Raw genomic sequence first — 18,924 nt, 5'->3', positions numbered from 1 at the left:
GTAAATCCACACCCTATCAGCACAAGTGATGCGGTAAAGTGTATTTGGGAGTTGTTCTCAGATGTGGACCGTCAACACCGGCATGTTAAATGTTGAGTAGGATGACAACGGCTGAAAGCTGCTAATGAAAACCCAAGAGTAACTGGGACACAGCTGACTGCACACGGATAGAGAGAGCGAGCGGCTCCTGGAAACGCAGCCTGAGCTGGCTACTGGGAACAGGTGAACGACGCACAGCAACTCACATCAGCGCGGTGCCAACTTCTAGCTTTTTACGCAAAGCCAACACAACCAATCCAAACACAACTTCCCTCCTCGTGGCCACTTTTAGGACTCCTCGGAAGACACAGAGGAGAACAAAGCCAACTTTAAGGTGCAATCTCTGAAGAAAATACTGGTCAATGTTGCCAGCAGCTGTTGGTGTTTACAGTTTTGGAATCCAACACTATTCACTGGATAATCAATATGGCTTCAAAAGCCAACGTTTCAACTCCTCTTGGATAATATCTTACCAGTGTTACACAATTCAAGGTCAAAAGATTACATACAGAAAAGGGCAAGCAGCCACGATCTTTTGAGAATGTTTAAATTATTTAGCGGGGGATATTTCGGCGCAGTAAAAAGGGCAGCTGTGCATTTTTGGGGGTTAATACATTCCATATTTAAGAAATCCCTCTCCGCTATCAGTGACAAAAAAAAAAAAAATCTACAATTCTAACATGACAGAAGAGAGCAAGAGAGGAATCTCTTAGGTCCTGCACATCTTGCATATTAACCATCCTATCCCAGGTACCATGTTTACTGATAAATGACCAATGCCCCGTACATTTCAAGTGCTATCGTACCCCAAGTTTAATCCTACCTGTATTTGCTGCAGAGGAGGGAGCAGATGCTTGTCATTCTTAAAGAGAGATGAAACAAAAATAAAAAAAGGTGGCCTTGCATTCAGGAGATGGAGGGGGAGAAACACACAGAGAGAGGGAGGGAGAGAGAGAGAGAGAGAGCAAGAGGGGATGTTGGAAAAACAAATGGGGGAGGAGAGTCCCCCCCCTCCTGGTTTGCGTCACAGTCACCAAATCTAATGGCTCCCTTGGAGTGCAGATGTGGTCCAGCTACCTAAGCAGCACTGTCAACATTTCCCTCCAACAGCCGCAGAAGAATGAATAGCTTTGATGGAGCAGAGGCCTTCCATTCGACGCGGGCTTCAGCAGCAGAGAGGCGCTGACAAGAGATGGGATTTGTTCTCATTTTGACATCTGTCTGGGTTTTCAACAAACACCTCCAGCCCCAGAAGCTTCCAGATGTGTACCCTAACTAATGCAATTAATTCCATTCCGGATAGGCTCGTAACCTGAGCCTTGGCCGAACGAGCAAACGCGAAAAAAGAAGCAGGGGTCTACGAAATGTCAATGGAGCCCACTGGCTACTTGTTTTCAGACAAACATTTGAAAATGAAATGGATTGTGGTTTTATGTTGATAATGAGCAAAGCCTTTGCAACCAGGGACAGTCACTGGCTTCAATAGCTGCTTTGTCACCAAGAGGCTACACAGAGGATGAAGGATAAGAGAGTGTGAATATCATCTTTCATCATGGCCTTTTCCCCAGGGGAAGTAGGCATTGTCTGTGAACTGTCGGAGTTGTCACAACAACAGCTGTTGTAATCTCAAAGCTGCCCCTGCGTTTCTACTCGAATACCACAACTCTCAGTAATTTGCCCACCAACTGAATCCGCTACAGTCATCTTACTTCCAGCTGTCGGTTTTTTTTTTTACACCTCTATGGAGCTGATAGCCAGGATTTTTATTTATATCACAACTTTATTATCTGCCACAGCAAGGTGCTATAAACATTTGCTGAAGTGATTTTACAGAGCAGTCCAATCAAAAGAGAGAAGAAAAAAAGTCTGAGACCAGGAACAAATAAAACCCCACACAAGCAGCAGCAGTAAATATGCCTGGCACCAACTGAGGAAGTGGTCCGTAGTGCTATTTGTTTCTCATTAACTACCATCCGACATGTGCTAGTGGCCTGGCCTGTGTAATTACTGGGGCTCCAATGGCGTGACTGGAAATTAGTCCAGCAGATGAAGACACAGCTGGGACCTGTGCGGGAACTGCAGAGCCTTTGGGTCTCCTCCCCCTGACCCAAGTGGGTGATGGGCCTGATATACAAAGGGAAAGCGAGAGAGCAGCTTGGCTGAGACTGAGGCGAGTGCATTTAAAAAGGCAAACTACGTTAGGCAGACTGGAGCATCCAACAACGCACGAGGGTGTGACACTACACACAGTACGAAAAGATGGATGGGTGAGGCCGGTGCGGGCAGCTCAGTTAACTATGAAAGAGGAAAGGATCGCTGATGCCCAAGATGAGTACTTGCATGTAAAAGCTCTTGTTCAATTAAATCTCCAGCAGTATAATGATGCCTCTGCAATGTGGTTACGCAGCTTTATTGAACTCTTTCTCACCTCCAGTAGACCATCACAATCAGTAGCATGATGAGGCACAGCAGAGTGAGAGCGGACACCACCACCAAGGGGACAATCCACACCATCCGGCCCATTCCTGGGTGAGGGGTCCGTGTAATGTTGGACAGGGGGGTTCGGTCTACGGGATGACACGAAAAAAACACATTAAACACTTCTAACTCACACGAGTTCATCCAAATTGAGGTGGAAACTGTACAAATGAAGTGTTTGCAAAGTATTGACGTTCTTTGTAGATCAAATAGAAGTGTTGGTGAAAACTGGTGTAGGATACAGCCGTCGTGTGGGGCCACAGCTGTATGCACAGGAGCTGTTAAAGCACTGGGGAATGGTGGAGCTGAACCCATTATCATTTATGGCAAACATTAAATAAACACATCTTTATAGTTTACACCAATTGCCACTGCAGCGGGTGACTGCCAAGCCCAAGATACAGTGACGCTGCCTCTGCAGAATAGAGTGGAACGGTGGAGTAACCGGTGGGCAAACATTTTCTTTCGCTCTTCGTGTGGAGCTGTACAATCATGCCAAGAAAGATCTTGCAGAGACCCGCTCTGTGGACTGATCCAAGTCTTTGTCAGACAGTGGTCATCTCAGTGTTTCTGCACGCTTGTACGATCGTAACACAATGAAAAGAAAGAAAACGTCGCCACAAGTCAACCAGTAAAAGGAACCAATTCAGCTATTTTCAAATGAAATGCTCTCTGGAGGTTTACTTTTAACTCTCTCAAATTAAAAAGGACAACACAATTTGTTCTCTGAACTTTGCATTCATTCATGGTTCTTGCCATTCGTAACACTCTGATGAGAGAAAAAAAAAAAAAAAAAAAAGCTCTTCCTTGAAGCAAACTCTTTTGAAATATACTTAAAGGAATTCCTTGAGGCAAAACCCCTCTGGCAGACAGCCATCTTATTCCTTCAGGCCTCTGTGTGTTGTAGTGACACCGGAGCCTGAAGCTTTGTCTTTGACTGAGATGGTAACCAGTGTAGTTGGGGTCTTATATCAAGTTATTTGTTCTTCTAAGCTGAGCTCCATAGCGGTTGGTAGTGTTTACAGAATTTTGCTTTGGAGTTAAGTCTTCTCTCGTAAGATAGCTGACTACAGGAGATCAAAGCTTGGCGAGTTAGAAAAAGAAGAAAAAAAACCTTTTTGAAATGGATTTGAAATGTGTCTTCTATGTGCGAAAGAAGGAGCTCACCAGTGTGGACAGAGAAAGGCCAATTACTCATCCCATCATCATTTTTAACCTTCGGGGATAGTGTAGAGCTCTGGGGGATCTGCATCTCAGCACTGTCATTACGGTGCTCCTGAGTGGACACTGTATTTCCTTCTGTAGTGTTCTTCTCCGTGTTGAACAGCTGGTCATCGCCAGAGCTTTCAGGGACTGTGGTGCCTTTAATCGTAGGTCTGCCTTCTCCTTTCTCTTTGGCTGTGGATGTGGGGGTAGTTCTTAGGGGCTCTTCAGCCACGGTGCTGTTTGCTCGTTTCTCTTCGTTATCGGGTGGATTCTTGGTCTTTCTCTTCTTCGCATCCTCCTCCTCTTCCTCCTCGTCCTCCTCCTGCTCTCCTTCTTTCCCGCCCTTCTCTTCCTCCTCCTCACCCTCGTGTGCAGCCTGTTTCTCGCCAGCCCGCTTGTCTGTCTCAGCACCTTGAGGTGCCGTCTGCTCAGTGCTAGACTTTGCAGGTGGGGCAGAAGGATGTGCTGGTTTCTGGGTGGCGTGAGGTGCCTGTGTGGGCCAAACTGAACTAGGCAAAGAAGAGATGACCCCTCCGCCAACGCCCAAGCCAGCCAGCAAGGTGCTCGTCACCACCGATGCCACAGTGGCCTGGCTGCCACTGGAGGACGGTCCCATCCCGGTTGCCATGGAGACGAGGGAGAAGTGGATCCCAGAGGATGTCCAAGTGGAGGAGCCAGAGCTGATGGGAGCCATATCGGCTGATGAAGCTGGGGAAATTGTTGGCTGAAAGGGAAAAAAAAAAAAATAACGGTTACACAACAATGACACATGAATGATGTGTTACTGTTACTAGAACACAAAAGATAATTTGCACTGCCATCTTCTGGTCAACTAACCATCCCAGTCTTCACAATGCGAGACCCTTCAAAGATCCTTGTCGTGTTTGCTGGAAAAGAAAAGGGGGGAAAAAAAGAAGAAAAAAAATACTCTTTTAAATCCATCGACTTTCAGAGGCTACAAAATCCAAGATATAAAATGACTTAACAGTTAGATGGATTTGACTATGTACCTCTGAATAAGAGAGTTTGGCTAAAATCACTGCGCAGGTCATGCTGACATACCGCCTGCACTCTGAACAGGTACAGGAGGTCAGGGGATACATTAGTAATGACTGCTTTCTGCAAGAGAAAACACATTTGCAAAAATTATAATCAAAGTATGGCGAAATCACATTTGAGAGCTCAGATGCTGATGCCTAAAGTGAAAACGTATTGCGTTAAGCTACAGTTCTGTCAATAGTAATTTTCATGTCTAATTTAATAGTGTTCACAGATGGCTATACTTATATTAAAATTGTCCTCACAATGGATGGATGATTGCCTCTGCTGTCGAAGCTGCTGGAGAGCTAGTTTTTCTCCAGAATAATTCAGATAAAGTGTCTAGAAATAGAAACTGAAAATTGAAATGGAAATGAAAGTGGGCAAAATAAGAGGACCGACAGTGGAAAGAGAAGTGGACAATAATGTCAAAGTGCATCGATACAGGTACAGCAGCGCACGAACGCAGCAATCATTCTTTCCATCAGCACTTAAAAAGAAATGGAATTGCTGGTCTTAATGAAACAAATGTGTTTCATAACAAATAAATTACAGGTATGAATTCTTTCATTAAGTGGAAAACAGTCAGTGCTTTAAAAAGTAACATTTCACGAGCCTGATTTCTGTATTATTTAACTCACAGCTCAAAGTTCAAACAGGAGTTTAAAAAAAAACACGGTTCCGTTTCATATCTTGTGCCTATGCATGCTTCCCCTCAGTACTGCCAACCTGGCAGAGCAGGATCTGCCCCCTCGTGTCTCATGACAAGGCCACAAAAGACAGAGAATTAAGACCAGACTGCAGAGGTAGGCCAGCTGTGCCAGAAGGTTGCAAAGTTGACAGAAAACCAAAAGGTCACGAAAGTAATTGTTGGAGATTGACCATCTCTGAAGTAGCAAATAAGCAGCAAAGGCAGATTGCAAATGTAGAAATGTTTTCTATGTTTAACATCAAACAGAAGCATTGTGGCAGGTTTCTGGAGAAGCTGCGTGTGAGATGTGGACTTCAGAGGGTGCAATAATCTAACGAAGAGGAAATAAATATTAATCCATCTTTAGCTGAGGGTAGCATTAACTTAATTCGTTAGGCAGTCCTTGACAGCAGGAAGCCCTTTTTTTTTTTGCATATTCAGTTTAACTTACTTGTCCATCACGTCTAAGCTTCTGTGACTAGATTTTAAGTTAAAGATGCCCTCCAGGCATGTTTTAAGGCATACAGAACGAGACGAGCTGCGTGGAATAATAACAAGTGTGCGGGAATCTTTTCTCCCTACACTAAATAGTTCAATTACCTGGTTAAAATAAAATTACATCTCCTCCCCCCTCCTCTCTCCCAGAATCTATGAATATTCAAATCGTGTTCATTTTCAAAGTGCAACTGCTGAACAAAGCATTTCTTCTCGTTCACTTACGGTGTACGTGCGATTGAGGCATCAAATGTGTGCAATCTGCACACTGGAGCACAGTGAGTTTTGTAAACCAATTCTAATGTCACACAATTGTCTTGAAAAATTAGTACAGCTGAATGTGAAAATAGCTATTTAGCGTCAGACGCTGCATATATGTGAAGGAGCTTATTATCCTAAAGAACTAGCTTGTGCTTTCCTATAGATTTTGCCCTCTCTGTGCAATGTTCCCTACCGAATGGGAGTCACAAAAGCGGGCAACAATTCGAGATGCCTCACCAGCCCTCCAACCCGTGACAATGACAACCGTGTATTTTGAAATGCATGACCGAGCTGAAGGTGGTAGTGTCACCGGGAAACGGATCCCAGGTTTCTGAACTGGTGGGTGCGTGTTTTGACCCGACACTGTTTATATCTAAAGAGGCAGTCATGCAAACTATCAAGACAGCTGGGGGTCAGCAGGCCTTGAAGAGATGCACAGTTGGGCGTTGGATTCTCAGAAATGGAAAGATATGCGACCGTGGAGAAGAATATATAGTGTGAAAAGGAACATCACAGTAGGTGCAACCTCCTACAGGGAGAAGATTTATTTCTGTAGACACAGCGAATATTCTGCAGGAATGATACTGTAAGAGCTGAAGTGGTATTTCAATGTTTAAGGCAGCTAAGCTGAATTAAATGATCACTGGATCAAAGATCTAAAGGACTACATTTGCTCTGCATTTGTTGCTAAAGCAAGTCTGTGTTCAAAGAGCCGTCTCTGCTGTCAGAAACCAGAAGGGGATTTTTCCCACATTCTCCTTAGTATTTACGTTGGAAGAAAAAAAAAAAGTGCAAATACTATTTTGTTTACACCGCTTTGTTTTGAATAAGCTTTTTGACCCTGTGATACAGATACTTGCTGCAGAGACTGTTTCAAATTTAAACGAATGCAGAAACAGAACAAAAACAACCCCCCAGCCCCACCTCAGAAGAGAACAACAAACGAAATATCAATGGATAATGGAAAATTATACATCTGGGGAAAAGGCCACAGGTGCATTTGTCAGCTCATTACACATATATCAGTTGTGACACGCCAATGTCTGCGACAGGCCTGTGTTTCTATTCTTAGACAGGTGAGTGACAGGGAAGCGTCTGGGTCCTCATATCAACCAACAGCCACATGCAGGGTTCATCACAACCTGTCTCCCCCTTTACATACTGTCACTGATCCAGCTAACCTTTTATCCTGACAGATACTGTACATCTGAGGCTCTGTACAGCTGTTTAAGCGACACACACTGCAACAGACCTCACTAAACAGATTAAGAGGAGGAGAATAAGCCTCCGCTTTGGTCTGCTATGAGCAGGGCTTGGTGTTAACGCTCACCATCCTCTGGTCCCCGGTCTTGGTGAAGGTCTTTTCATCGGCGACATCGCGCTTCACCCAGCTGTAGGAGACCATGTAACCGGTGATGGGGGGGTGGTAGATTGTCAGAGGGCGTTCCCAGCTCACCATCAATGCCGTCTGGTTCAGCGGCTGGATCTTCATGCTCACCGGGGCACTGCTGCACACTGAGAGAGCAGAAAAGAAAAGAGGGGTATGAGAAGGAGGCAGCATGAAAGGGGGGGAAAAAATCTGATAAAAAGATAAAAAGAAATAGAAAACATCCGTCTTTTACTGACTGAGTATAGTTGAGGGAAGATCCTAACCATACTTATTCATTTACGTGTGCAGGTGCGTTTGTAATGTTAACCTTTAGCAAGCCTTCCAATGACACTTGAAGCTTTAAGGGCGTTTCCGAATGAAAAAGCTGCAAAGTTGCAAGAATATTTCAGAAACTTCCCAACACAAACAATCCTGAAGGCTTGGCTGGAGTCAGACACTCAGGTGTCATTGTGTATTGTCGTGTCTTGACACTTGTGCATTTTTATTGCAAGAGAGTCCGTGTAGAATATCAAACAGCCAGCTATCGTGCTATATAGATGATGCAGATGATACAGCAACTTCCTGTCCATACCTAATTGGCCAATTCCCCTGAGTGGGCTTAAGCAGTGTGAATGAGGAGGATGAAAGAAGATATGCGAGTCAGCCTCAAGGTGGCAGTGCAGGCTGCCGCATGGATATTTTACACAGAGCGCCATCAGTATGACTAAGGGACAATCTGGACATGCCTCTCAGCACATCAGGGCAGCAGCAATCAGAAACTAGTGTCAAATGACTATGTGCTCTCAGAGTTTCTGCCAAATTGAAATTGTCACCACAATTTTCCCCCGTTCGCACAGTGAGGCTGTGACGCAAATTATGCACCATGACATGTGAGAGAAAGAAAAAGGAGACAGGGAGGAAGGGAATCAGTCAAAGGAGCACGGGGGGATAAAAAACAACAGGAAGAGAATCTCAGGGTGTTGATTAGGTGTGACAGGTGCAAAATGCATCATAACCTGTCGGATGTTCGTTGTCAAGTTCAGTAGCTCAAGAACAATAATTTAATAGCTGCTGAAGGTGTCACTGTGGTTCTGGTGCCTGCATTAATACCGTCCTGACAATTAACACAAGCACATTAACAACCATCTAGAAACCACCTCTCATTCAGTTTTTTACATTTTTCAAACTAACGTTGTTGCCGCTTTTTGGCCTGCAAAAAAATAAAAAAATAATCTATACGTCTGAGCAACTTGTGCTCAATTTACAGGTAAACCTGACATAAAAATAAATAAATAAGAAAAAACAAAATTAATTTTAAACTCCACTGATTTACAGAGATTATTCATTTTCTGACTCCTCAAACTGCTGCAGATGAGATTTCATCAAAATCTATTCAACTGTGGACAAAACCTACAACAGATAAGGAGTATAACAGCGGTACAATGCTGAAAACGTTAAATATAACGAGCTAATAATGTGTTTTCGCCGTTAAAAAAGATGAAAATGGTCGTGACTGCATACTGTTTCAGCTACAGATTCCTACTCTGTAAGCTCCCAAAATATCCCACACAGAGGTTTCATCTCATCCTGCAATACAACTCAGAGAAGAGCATGAATCTTTCTCCTGGCAGCTTCCACCATGAAGGGGATGAATCGACTGCTGTCAACAAAGCACTTCCACTTTGTCTCGCCTCTAAAAGCTGTACGCTACGTTTTTAAAGCAACCGTCGGAATGATACGGGGGAAAAAAGGCAAGAATTCAATGAGAACAATATATCGGATTTGAACAATAACTTGCGTTTTCTGAACTTTGCAGGAAAGTCATATGAGGGACAAATACCAAGACAGTAACTACAATACTTATCTTATGATAATGTGTGACACTCGCTGCAGATGCCACGGCAGTCTCAGCTGTCGGAGTCATTTCTTTCCCCAAACAAAATACCAACCCGTCGTGGGTTTCTAAAAGCTCCGATGTCAGGATTCGCCGCTTCCTTCCGCTTTAAATTTCTGTACACATGGCTTCTTTGTGCCATAACTGAGACAGCACAAGCAAATATATCCCATAAACGTGGACTCTGGGAAATTGTGGTTGGCATTTTGTAGTATTTTGACATTTTACAGGCAATCAGCTGATGGAAATAAAACAATAACCAGAGTAACTCACAATGAAAATAAAAGTAATATCAGCCCTGACAGAATGAACTCATTTTCAAACGGAGGGTACACTAAATCTGGGCTGCTTGTGAAACAAAGCCTGTGATGGAGCTGGGTTTCACACACACACACACACACACACACACACACACACACACACACATACAGAGACAAACACCCAGTCTACAGCAAACACAAATGACAAAATAAATGCTGCCTTATTGATCTTGAAATTATTATTCGACAAACAATAAATCTCCAAGACACAAACTAATCTGCAATCTCTATTTTGCATCTGAAAGGTTAGCTCTGCATTTCTAATGGCCAACCGAAATCAGAAAAGCTGCGGCGATGGAACACTCAGTCAATACGTGGCCCTGGCTTTGATAATATTTCAAATCAAAGCCATTATTTACTTTGTAGGGATGGATATTGCTCATGGAGCAACTTCAACAGATGTCACACTTGAAGAAAATACTGGCACACTTTCGCGCCAGTGTGTCCAATCACCAAGCGACTCTTGTCTTTGAACACAAAGAAACCGAAATGCTAGACAGGCAAAAGATAAAACGAACAAGAGGGAGTGGAGGCAGGAAGAAGAAAAAAAAAATGGAGATCTATGGGTCCGCATCCATCCCGACTACTGACATAAAGCCACAAAAGCAATTTCACAGCTTAATCTCTATGGGTCTATTTTAGCTGTGCCACATATTAATGATGATTGCTGATCGGCCCTTTTAGAGTGCTCCAACTTCATCACAAGCATTCCTAATCAATTCTCCCCACCAGATACCAAGAAAACCAACAACACCAATTTAGGGAGCAGCAGCCTTTCTCATTAGTCTCCTTACTTCCTGCACTCTTCTGTTAGAGCAAGCGCAGCAAGATGCACACATGAAAGAAAGACAAACAAAAATACTATGATCAAGCCCTGCATGAGGTCTGTGTTTGGTATTAATATGCTGTTTGATGAATGAGTTGCAACAGTGAGAGAATGACATGTGGCTACCTTCACCCAAAGAATGTTCCCAAAGTCCCACGTTGTAATTACAAGGGAGTGTGGTCAATCAATAATCAGTTCATCTCTATGGTCCTTGTATATTCTCAGATTATATTTACTGATCTACTGACGTGAGGCAGACTCCATGAATGCTTCCTGATCTCCTGAACTGACCAAATTTGGTCCAAAAACCCAAAGATGCTAATGTTAGCATAACTAGCTACATACAGCTAATAAGAAAAAAAAAACAAATAAAAAACACACCATTCTAATTTTAGTCAGCTAATTTAATAGTTTCCAGCCAGAATTGAGGGCATTTTCTTTATTAGTCTCTGAAACAGACTTAGCAGTTTAGAAAAACACAGGAAAAGTTAGATTGAAAATGTGCAAATGACACATCAAAACATTGTTATAATGCAGTGGGCAGATTATGTTATGCTTGGCAAAAACCTAACTGTGTAACCAGCACTGGGGTTGCTTCTCACAATCATAGCATGACATACGAAGTCCCTGACAAAGCTAACTGAAGTGACAGAAACTGACAGAAAACTGGAGAAGTTATTCTCATTCAGCTAGCATTAAAACAGTTTTCATCTCTGGATCTAACATCTGAGGTGACACACTAAAGGTGTTTCAATCCCCCTGTTGGGCACGGTTTTAAACGCCTTTAAGCAAACGTGAACGTAGCAGTAAAAGCCGATCAGTCGTGTTGGTAAAATGTTAGCTTCATCAGAGCTTATTCATAGAGGCTGCCTCCACCTCCTGTGCGCATCAGCTCCAAAGGGGCAGGAAAAAACAAGTGAGAAAACTGATTCAATTTGGGGTTTGAAGAAGTTTGAGTCGTATCGATTCCGTTACCATTTTCTCTGGCAAAACTTCGAAAAACGTGCAAGAAATAAAAAAGAGAGAAAAAAAATAGAAAAAGAAAAAAAAGAAAATAAATAAAAATCAATCAATCAATAAAACTAAATGAAAATTATACTTAAATGCTGATTTAACAGCTGCTCAGTCAGAGCAAACAATGATAATGTCAAAAGGTGCACGACACATGAAGAGAAAAGCTCTTCAAAGCCTGAACATAAAAAAAAAAATAAAAAAAGTTTTCGATCCAGATCTGCATTCATTTCAAGAAAAAAAAAAAAGAAAGGATATAAAATCTCTTCTAAGCTGGGGGAAATTTTCTTGCAAATCCACAGGATTACTTTTTGAGTCATCCCAGTAATAAACAAATTGTAATAATCAGCTAACCTCTCTGGTGGATTTAATCAGGTAGATGGCTTCTATCACAGATTCTAGATTTGAATGAGATGTGACCATCCACTCCGCCTCTTTCCACTCTCCGTGGTTCTGGCATCGGTTCAGAAGAACAAATAAATTGCTACGTAATGACTGTAATTGCGGGATCTCAGGAGTTGATCCAATCCTGTTACAGCAATTCTCTCTCGTGATAAAGACAGTAAACTTGACAGCATGCGGGAGAGAAAAAGAAAAAACATCAAGCTTACCTCTTGAAGCCTCCGTGCTATGAGGGCTCCCATGGACTTCAGTCAAATCTTTCTGCCATGCATCTTTTACAGCCGACTTAAAAATCTCTCTATTGTCCAGGTCTTGCAGGGGCCTGAAGTTGTTCCGCAGGTACTCAACAGACTTGACATGGTCCTGTTGTTCCGTTGTAAAGATGGAGTAAAAAGCATCCAGCTAGTAGGGAAAAGAAGCAAAAAAAAAACACAGAATAGCCATCAAGGCAAACTTAAGTGCTACTGCTACTATGTGTGCGTGCACGAGTGCATGCATGCGGGCCAGCGTGTGCGAGTACGTGTTAAATATAATACATCATGCAGCACTGCATTTGTAGTCACTTGACAGTAGCTGACTGTTCACAAGTGGAGAACAGTATTTGCAAGAAACATTTACACCACAGGCAACAGCAGGCACAGACTTCAATCACCACCCCAGCTACCCGCTGGGCTGTAACTTCTCAATGGGGCAAATTTGTGGCCATTGATTGCCAAGAATGATCTCCTGCCGCGTGCTGTAATGACTACACATTACAGATACTGTGGAATCAATGTGTCCTATGGGTGCTTGGAGAAATGAATTACAGGTTCATAAAAGACTATCTGTGAGCGTCACAAACACTGTAAAGGTGGTCAATATTCTTGCAGCAGAAGTCATTTCTGAACAAAAGATTTGTCCTCGTGCAACTTCATAGAAATTCCACTGAGCCCTGCGAAATTTCTGTGGCACCGAACGCACAAGAGGATATGCAGCTGGGTAACCCAGGAATTGTATGTATAAAGGATGCAGCAAAAGCACTGTGGAGGAGGATCAGCAAAAAAAAAAAGCGAGGGGCATGATTTGGCATAAATTATCTCGCAACATCACTAACAGCTAAACCGGTTGGAGGTAAAATGCTGTAAAGCACATAGGTGGGTGCGGTAAAATCCTAGATTCTTCACTAAATGCGTGTTAAATTGTAACTGTAACAGGTCAAATTAAGGAGCATTTGAACTGATTAACTTGAAAAACGTGTTAAATATGATAGCCGGCCTCACATGATGCTGGAACACATTTAAAAGCCTATAGACCAACAGAATGATGTATGCATAAGAGCTATCTCACACTCGGTGTCATTCAAATGCCAGTAATTATCTCCCTCTTTCTGTTTAATCATGCACGATAGAGGCAGACATAGTTTCATATGTAAAGGAGCTGGAGGTGAATAAAAGAAAGAGGACAGATACTAGAGGCACATGAGGAGAAATTTGTTGCCCTGCAAGTGATCCTCTGACAGTGCACAAATGAGATCTTCCTGTGTGTGTGGGGAATATAGCTGTCGAGGTGTGTGTGACTGGACCCAACGCACCTGTGAATGGGACAGAAACACAGGCCTGGAGAAGATGATCCACTCCACGACTTTGCTGCAGGGCGGAGTGGTCAGAGAGCCAGTGTACCGGTAATAACTGTCCACCGATGATGGCAGCAGATCCCTCAAGATGAACGACCTGAGGTTAGTCTCCTTTTCTGGGAAAGCAGTGCAATTAAAATGTGTTAGTTCGCAACAACTTGTAAGGGTCACCGTCCCGCACATCTCAGACACATCAGATTTCTTCACGGTGTAATACTGTAATACTAAAACTGATGCATATACCTGGAGTTAAATTTACATTGGCACAGTTATTTCGTTTCACTCCCCTAGTGTCATCTTTACTGCTTTTCTGAAGCCTCCCCTGGTGGCAGAGCAGCAGTTAAAAGCCTCGCCACTTGTTATCACCGCAGCCAGATCTCTGCGCTGAGAAGGGCTGAGAGAGGAGCAAAAGCAGGGGAGCCTGATAAGATGGCCAACTCTGACAGCTGATCTGTGGCTGGGTGGTAGCATGCTCTGCTCCATGTAACAACTGTGGATAGGCCACGGGGATTAAGACAGATCCAAATGATTACTGGATCTGTTCTATCCTCTGATCAGAACCTGGCAAGGCTGTGTAGGGGGGGAGCTAAAATTATCCAGAGGAGGATGCCTTTATCTCCTGGAAATATGCTGCGTGGGATACAGGAGTTGGTTTGTTTTCTGTTGGTTTATATATATATATGTGTGTGTGTGTGTGTGTGTATTTATATATATATATATATATATGTTATGATGAGAAGAACCTAAATAAAGCAGAATTTATGTCAAATCCAATCTCTTACAGCCCATGGCCTTATCTTAAAAGAAACAGAGGTTTAGGGTGTGGTTTGTATTCAGACGCCAGAGGAACAGGAAGCCTCGCCCCCATGCCTCATCTGTACGCTGAGTCAAATTCAGTATGCACAGCCTTTCTTCTCTCTGTCTTCAGACGGCGTACGTGCCCTATCGCTCCTGGGCCGGCGAGATGCTGATGGATGGATGACTGTGGGATAACGAGCTAGTGGAAAACCAGCCATCCTAACAGTGAAGAAGGCGAGGAGCTTTTAGTAGCTAACAGGAAGAGAGTCCAAAAAGCACCACACCCATGCTAAGCTTGTTTTCAGCTGGGAAATGGGATTCTGTAGTGCTATCAGAGACATCTGTGTAGCTATACAACACCAGATTCAGCAGGGGAGGCTGAGGCTCAGGGGGGGGGGGAGCAGGTTGTCCGCCAATTACAGGGCTGGCAGTTAAATCCCTGACCCTTCCTCATGCTAAGTGTGAGTTTTTCCTGATGGTAGCAGGCACCTTACATGGCATCGATGCTGCTATTGGTGCGCAAGCATGTGTGGGAACTGGTGAATGAGAGGCAATAAAAACACTAAGTGTCAATATGGTAGAAAAGTGCCACGTAAATGCAGACAATTTTCTTTTTGGAGACCGACTTACAGAGATTTATGAAAATAACATGGTGGCACAGGCATGCATTGTCTTTTTAAAAGTGGAGCTTATATGAGTAAATAAAATCAAACTGTAAGTGAAACGGTCTCTCAGCTGATGACTAAACAGGGAAGTGACTTTTTTTTTTTTGTTATTTATTCCACTTACTTCAGTTCAAAGTGACCTATTTTCTGATTCTGTTGTTAAAAAACGTGCTTTCGTGGTCTCTGCTGACGGGGAGCTTTTCCTACTACACTACCATACCTTTGTCTTTCGCAAGAAGCAAAGATTTTACTCCACTGCTTAATGCAAAATGTCATAACCTGAGCAGCCTACAAAGCACAACATCAAACATCCATCTCATTATAAATTCTAATTAGAATCGACTCAGTGAAGCTCAGCTCTGGTCTTGTGAAACCATCATGAGTGCGCAGAAATGACGTCATGCTCCCATACACCCCCATGCGTACACATGTTGGTGTACAGTTCTGGATACAAAATGACCATCAGATACATGATTTAAAACAAGCAGCTGGTTGTCGTGCCTCAATCTGCAGTAAAGGATTACGCAGACTAAGACATGGACAAATTCAATTATGTGATGCAAGCCGAGCACGAGTACTACAACATACCGTACCCGTTACAATTTATGCCACAGCACAGAACCTTAACGGTTTAAATGTGAATATGGACTTTTGCGGGAGCTCACAGTACATGCCAGCACATGTGAGATGGATACAGGGGGCTGTCTAATTGAGGCTCAGATGTAATTAATAGTTCGGTGTCTGTGAGTGAAGCTGCGGAGGTCTCTTCCTGCAGAGACGTAACACCAAGAGAGAGGCTGCATCTTGCAGATTTATTCTCCTTCTGAAGTTAAACTCTGCACATATTTTGTTGGTTTAGACCGATTTGAGAGCTAAAAAAAAAACAAAACAAAAAAAAACGGCATCCAGTGTTTAAGCAGTTGAACGCAAGAACGTCAATATTTGGTTTCTGAGGGCAAGTAGAGTACCCGTGCTGTCAGAGGAATCTACCTCGAGGATCTACCATCATCGACTGCACACCAGCGTCAGAGGGATTTTGTAAGGGTCAATTGCTTTTTGAAAATCCCACGTGAAATTAATTCCGAGGGTAATGTTGTGCGGTAAGGAGATTTTGGTTTGGCATACAAATATAAAGCAAACAAATAAACCCAAAACGATGTGGAGGAGATGAGAAGAAGAGCTCACTAAATATCAAACTACCTGCGCCCGGTAAATAATACCGTTCTGCTCGCAGCAAAAGTTTGAGCTTGCTCTCTCATTACTTACCATGATGCACCACTCCTTTCAATCCCTGGATGATTGGGTCCACAGCAGGGTTGTCTTTTTGCCCCAGCTGCAGGAGATATCCCGAGACAAAAGGATTACAAAAAGGGATTATGCGACGAGTATGATCATCTAAGCAAAATAAAAACGCAAAAAACAATCAACATGAACAGAAAACAGGGGTCAGAGAGAATAAGAGCAACATCTTTATGATGCAATATAATCCAGATGGCTCTTAATACCACCTTGGTGAGATCATATTGGTTTTTTTTAAGAGGTTAAAGTCCATGACATGTGGAGTCTTGTAAAAAAAATTCTGTTTTAACCGTTAATATCACAGGACTTCATGTCTTGTCGTTTTTGATAGCCCCTGAACGCATCGCATTAGACTGAAAAGCACGTTGCCTCCCATTGCAAATTTTGCCCAGTGGATTTTCATGATTTAACTGCAACATTTTTTCGAGGCGCACGCCGCGGTGGTTCGATGCGATCCTGCCATCCCGAGTTATCTCTTTCCGTTACCAAAACACATTGATCTAAACCGAACAAGTCCTGCGTTCATGTTTGTGTTTTAGAAACATGGCTAGGAAATCTTGTGCAGTGTAATCTGCTTTAAGTGCTTTGCTTTTTTGGCTGGAGGATCTGAAATTTGGAGTTTGTGTGCTAACAGACTGCAGTGGGTCTCCACTCTGTGAGGGATGATAGTTTTGTTAAAAAAAAAACAGAAAAAAAACAGCAGTCATGCAGGCAGGCAGCCTGTCCAGAACAGAACTATCTGGACAGTAACACTGTTTTACTACTAGAGGCTCTCTGCTTCAGCAGATTTGTCCAAAGTAAATAATGAATGCCTCATTAAAGAGTGAAATAATCCTTAGTTTTAATTTGAGCAAGTTTTTATTCTATATCAGAAGAACTGCGTGTGAGTCGTCTCTTTTATCACACAGTGCCCAAAATGCAAGAGTTGAAAAGCTTCATGCAACACACCTCAGTTCCCAAGTTTCTTTGGTGCTAACTCTCCTAATGAAAGCAGCTCCCAATCTCAGATGTTCTTTATAAGGTCGTTTCATCGGGGTGCGGTTCGGTTAAGAACTATTTCTACAATGTTCAATTTTAAGTAAATGCAAAGGAGTGTAGCGGTGTGTGTGCGCACAGGAACGGGACAGCAGAGAAGAGTCAGAGGATTTCCTGATGTAACAAATTGCAAAAGGAAGAAGAAGAAAAAAAAAAAAAAAAGACTTAACAGCTCGATATCTGTCTGCCGTGGCACAGGTTGTTCAAGACTTTGGTTCATATTGAACCTGCAGTGTTCACATGACACATTTCTGGTGAAAACCCCCTTGTTCCAAACAGTTTTCTATAAAAATCCACATTTTTACATGGTGGGTACGATATGGTAAATACTGTCTGTGTGTGGCCTTGGACCTAAAATGTAGATCATCCCAGACAAGACAAAGTAGTACTAACCTGCTGTAAGAGATGTAGATTAAAGCTTATGGACTAATACTGCCGGTCAGTATTTAAACCCCCCCTTTGCCACAGTTCACCCAACCCTTTAAAGCTGGCAACTGACCCTTTTTTTGCCACAATTTTCCCACAAAACTTTTTTTGGAATGTTGTGCCTTTCCAATTTCCAATTCTACATATTTTCTCTGGAGACATAAGAGACCATACAAACTCAAAAAAAAAAAGTGCCACTGATGAGTCCTTCCTTATCTGTTCGGCCTACTCTTAATTGTTTGCAAAGACTTGTTTAGCCTCACGGGTTACAAATATTCCCAATGTCCTACTTAGGAGACAAGACTGGACAAAACCGTGTTGGGATATGGGGACCAACTCCTCCCTTGCTCAACATTAATTCAGGTCAGTCAGAGGAGAATAATTGTGTGGAACTGAATGCTGAATGTGGATAATATGCAAACCTTAGAGGCCATTAATAGGCCTTTGGGGAGCACAGCGAGAACTCTGCTCATTGATTAGAAATGGTAAATCTGAGCCAATGTGTGTGTGCCTGCTTACAAAACCTCACACTGTAAACTGCTATTCAGCGGATTGTGTATGGTGGTGCTAATTGCAGTAAGCAATAGGGCTGTCAGGACCCAGCGGAGGCATTTAGGTCCTCGCACACACACGGTTCATCACTGTCTGAGGGAAGACCTACATTACAAAACACCTGTGTCCCCATTCCAGCCTACCTCTGCCAGAGAGCTGACCCTTACCTATATGCAATTAAGCCGAATGTAAGCTTGCATTGATCACCTGCCATTAATTGTAAAGGTGTTGCCACCAGAAATAAGCGCAACACGACAAGGGACTCCAAGGTTGTCTGCGTAGCTGCACACAGTTCATAAATCTCAGAGGTGCTTCAGCGCTAAACGGAAATTAGGACCAATCTTGCCCATTAAGAGCGTATGTGTTCAGATCGTCAGGGGACAATTTGTGGTATCTCAGTAAGCAATCTGCCAAAGAACCAGGAAAACGGTCAGCAAGCAGTGGAAGATTTTTCTTATATCACAACACAGGTGTCGCTGATCGTTTCTAACCAATATTCATCATTTA

General features: G+C 43.0%; 1 protein-coding gene across 2 annotated transcripts in view; it reads right to left on the bottom strand.

Annotated features, from left to right (window-relative positions):
• Nucleotides 1-18,924, bottom strand: part of ca16b (carbonic anhydrase XVI b) — a 98,815-nt gene that overhangs the window by 12,239 nt on the left and 67,652 nt on the right. Inside the window, exons 6-14 of one of the 2 annotated variants that reach the window (XM_072382039.1) lie at nt 16,372-16,438; nt 13,601-13,758; nt 12,240-12,432; nt 7,539-7,723; nt 4,734-4,842; nt 4,561-4,610; nt 3,685-4,447; nt 2,468-2,606; nt 863-901 (exon numbers count right to left, since the gene is read on the bottom strand). In XM_072382039.1, the coding sequence (XP_072238140.1) occupies nt 863-901; nt 2,468-2,606; nt 3,685-4,447; nt 4,561-4,610; nt 4,734-4,842; nt 7,539-7,723; nt 12,240-12,432; nt 13,601-13,758; nt 16,372-16,438 (1,703 nt within the window). The remainder of the gene's footprint in view (nt 1-862; nt 902-2,467; nt 2,607-3,684; nt 4,448-4,560; nt 4,611-4,733; nt 4,843-7,538; nt 7,724-12,239; nt 12,433-13,600; nt 13,759-16,371; nt 16,439-18,924) is intronic. The other variant, XM_072382040.1, reaches the window with a different exon arrangement.

This window comes from Leuresthes tenuis, unplaced genomic scaffold (genome assembly GCF_036924035.1).
Source record: "Leuresthes tenuis unplaced genomic scaffold, fLeuTen1.0.hap1 SCAF_3, whole genome shotgun sequence".
Taxonomy (NCBI): Eukaryota; Metazoa; Chordata; class Actinopteri; order Atheriniformes; family Atherinopsidae; genus Leuresthes; species Leuresthes tenuis.
The sequence above is the reverse complement of the archived record's forward strand: the minus strand, read 5'-3'. Positions and strand labels throughout refer to the sequence as shown.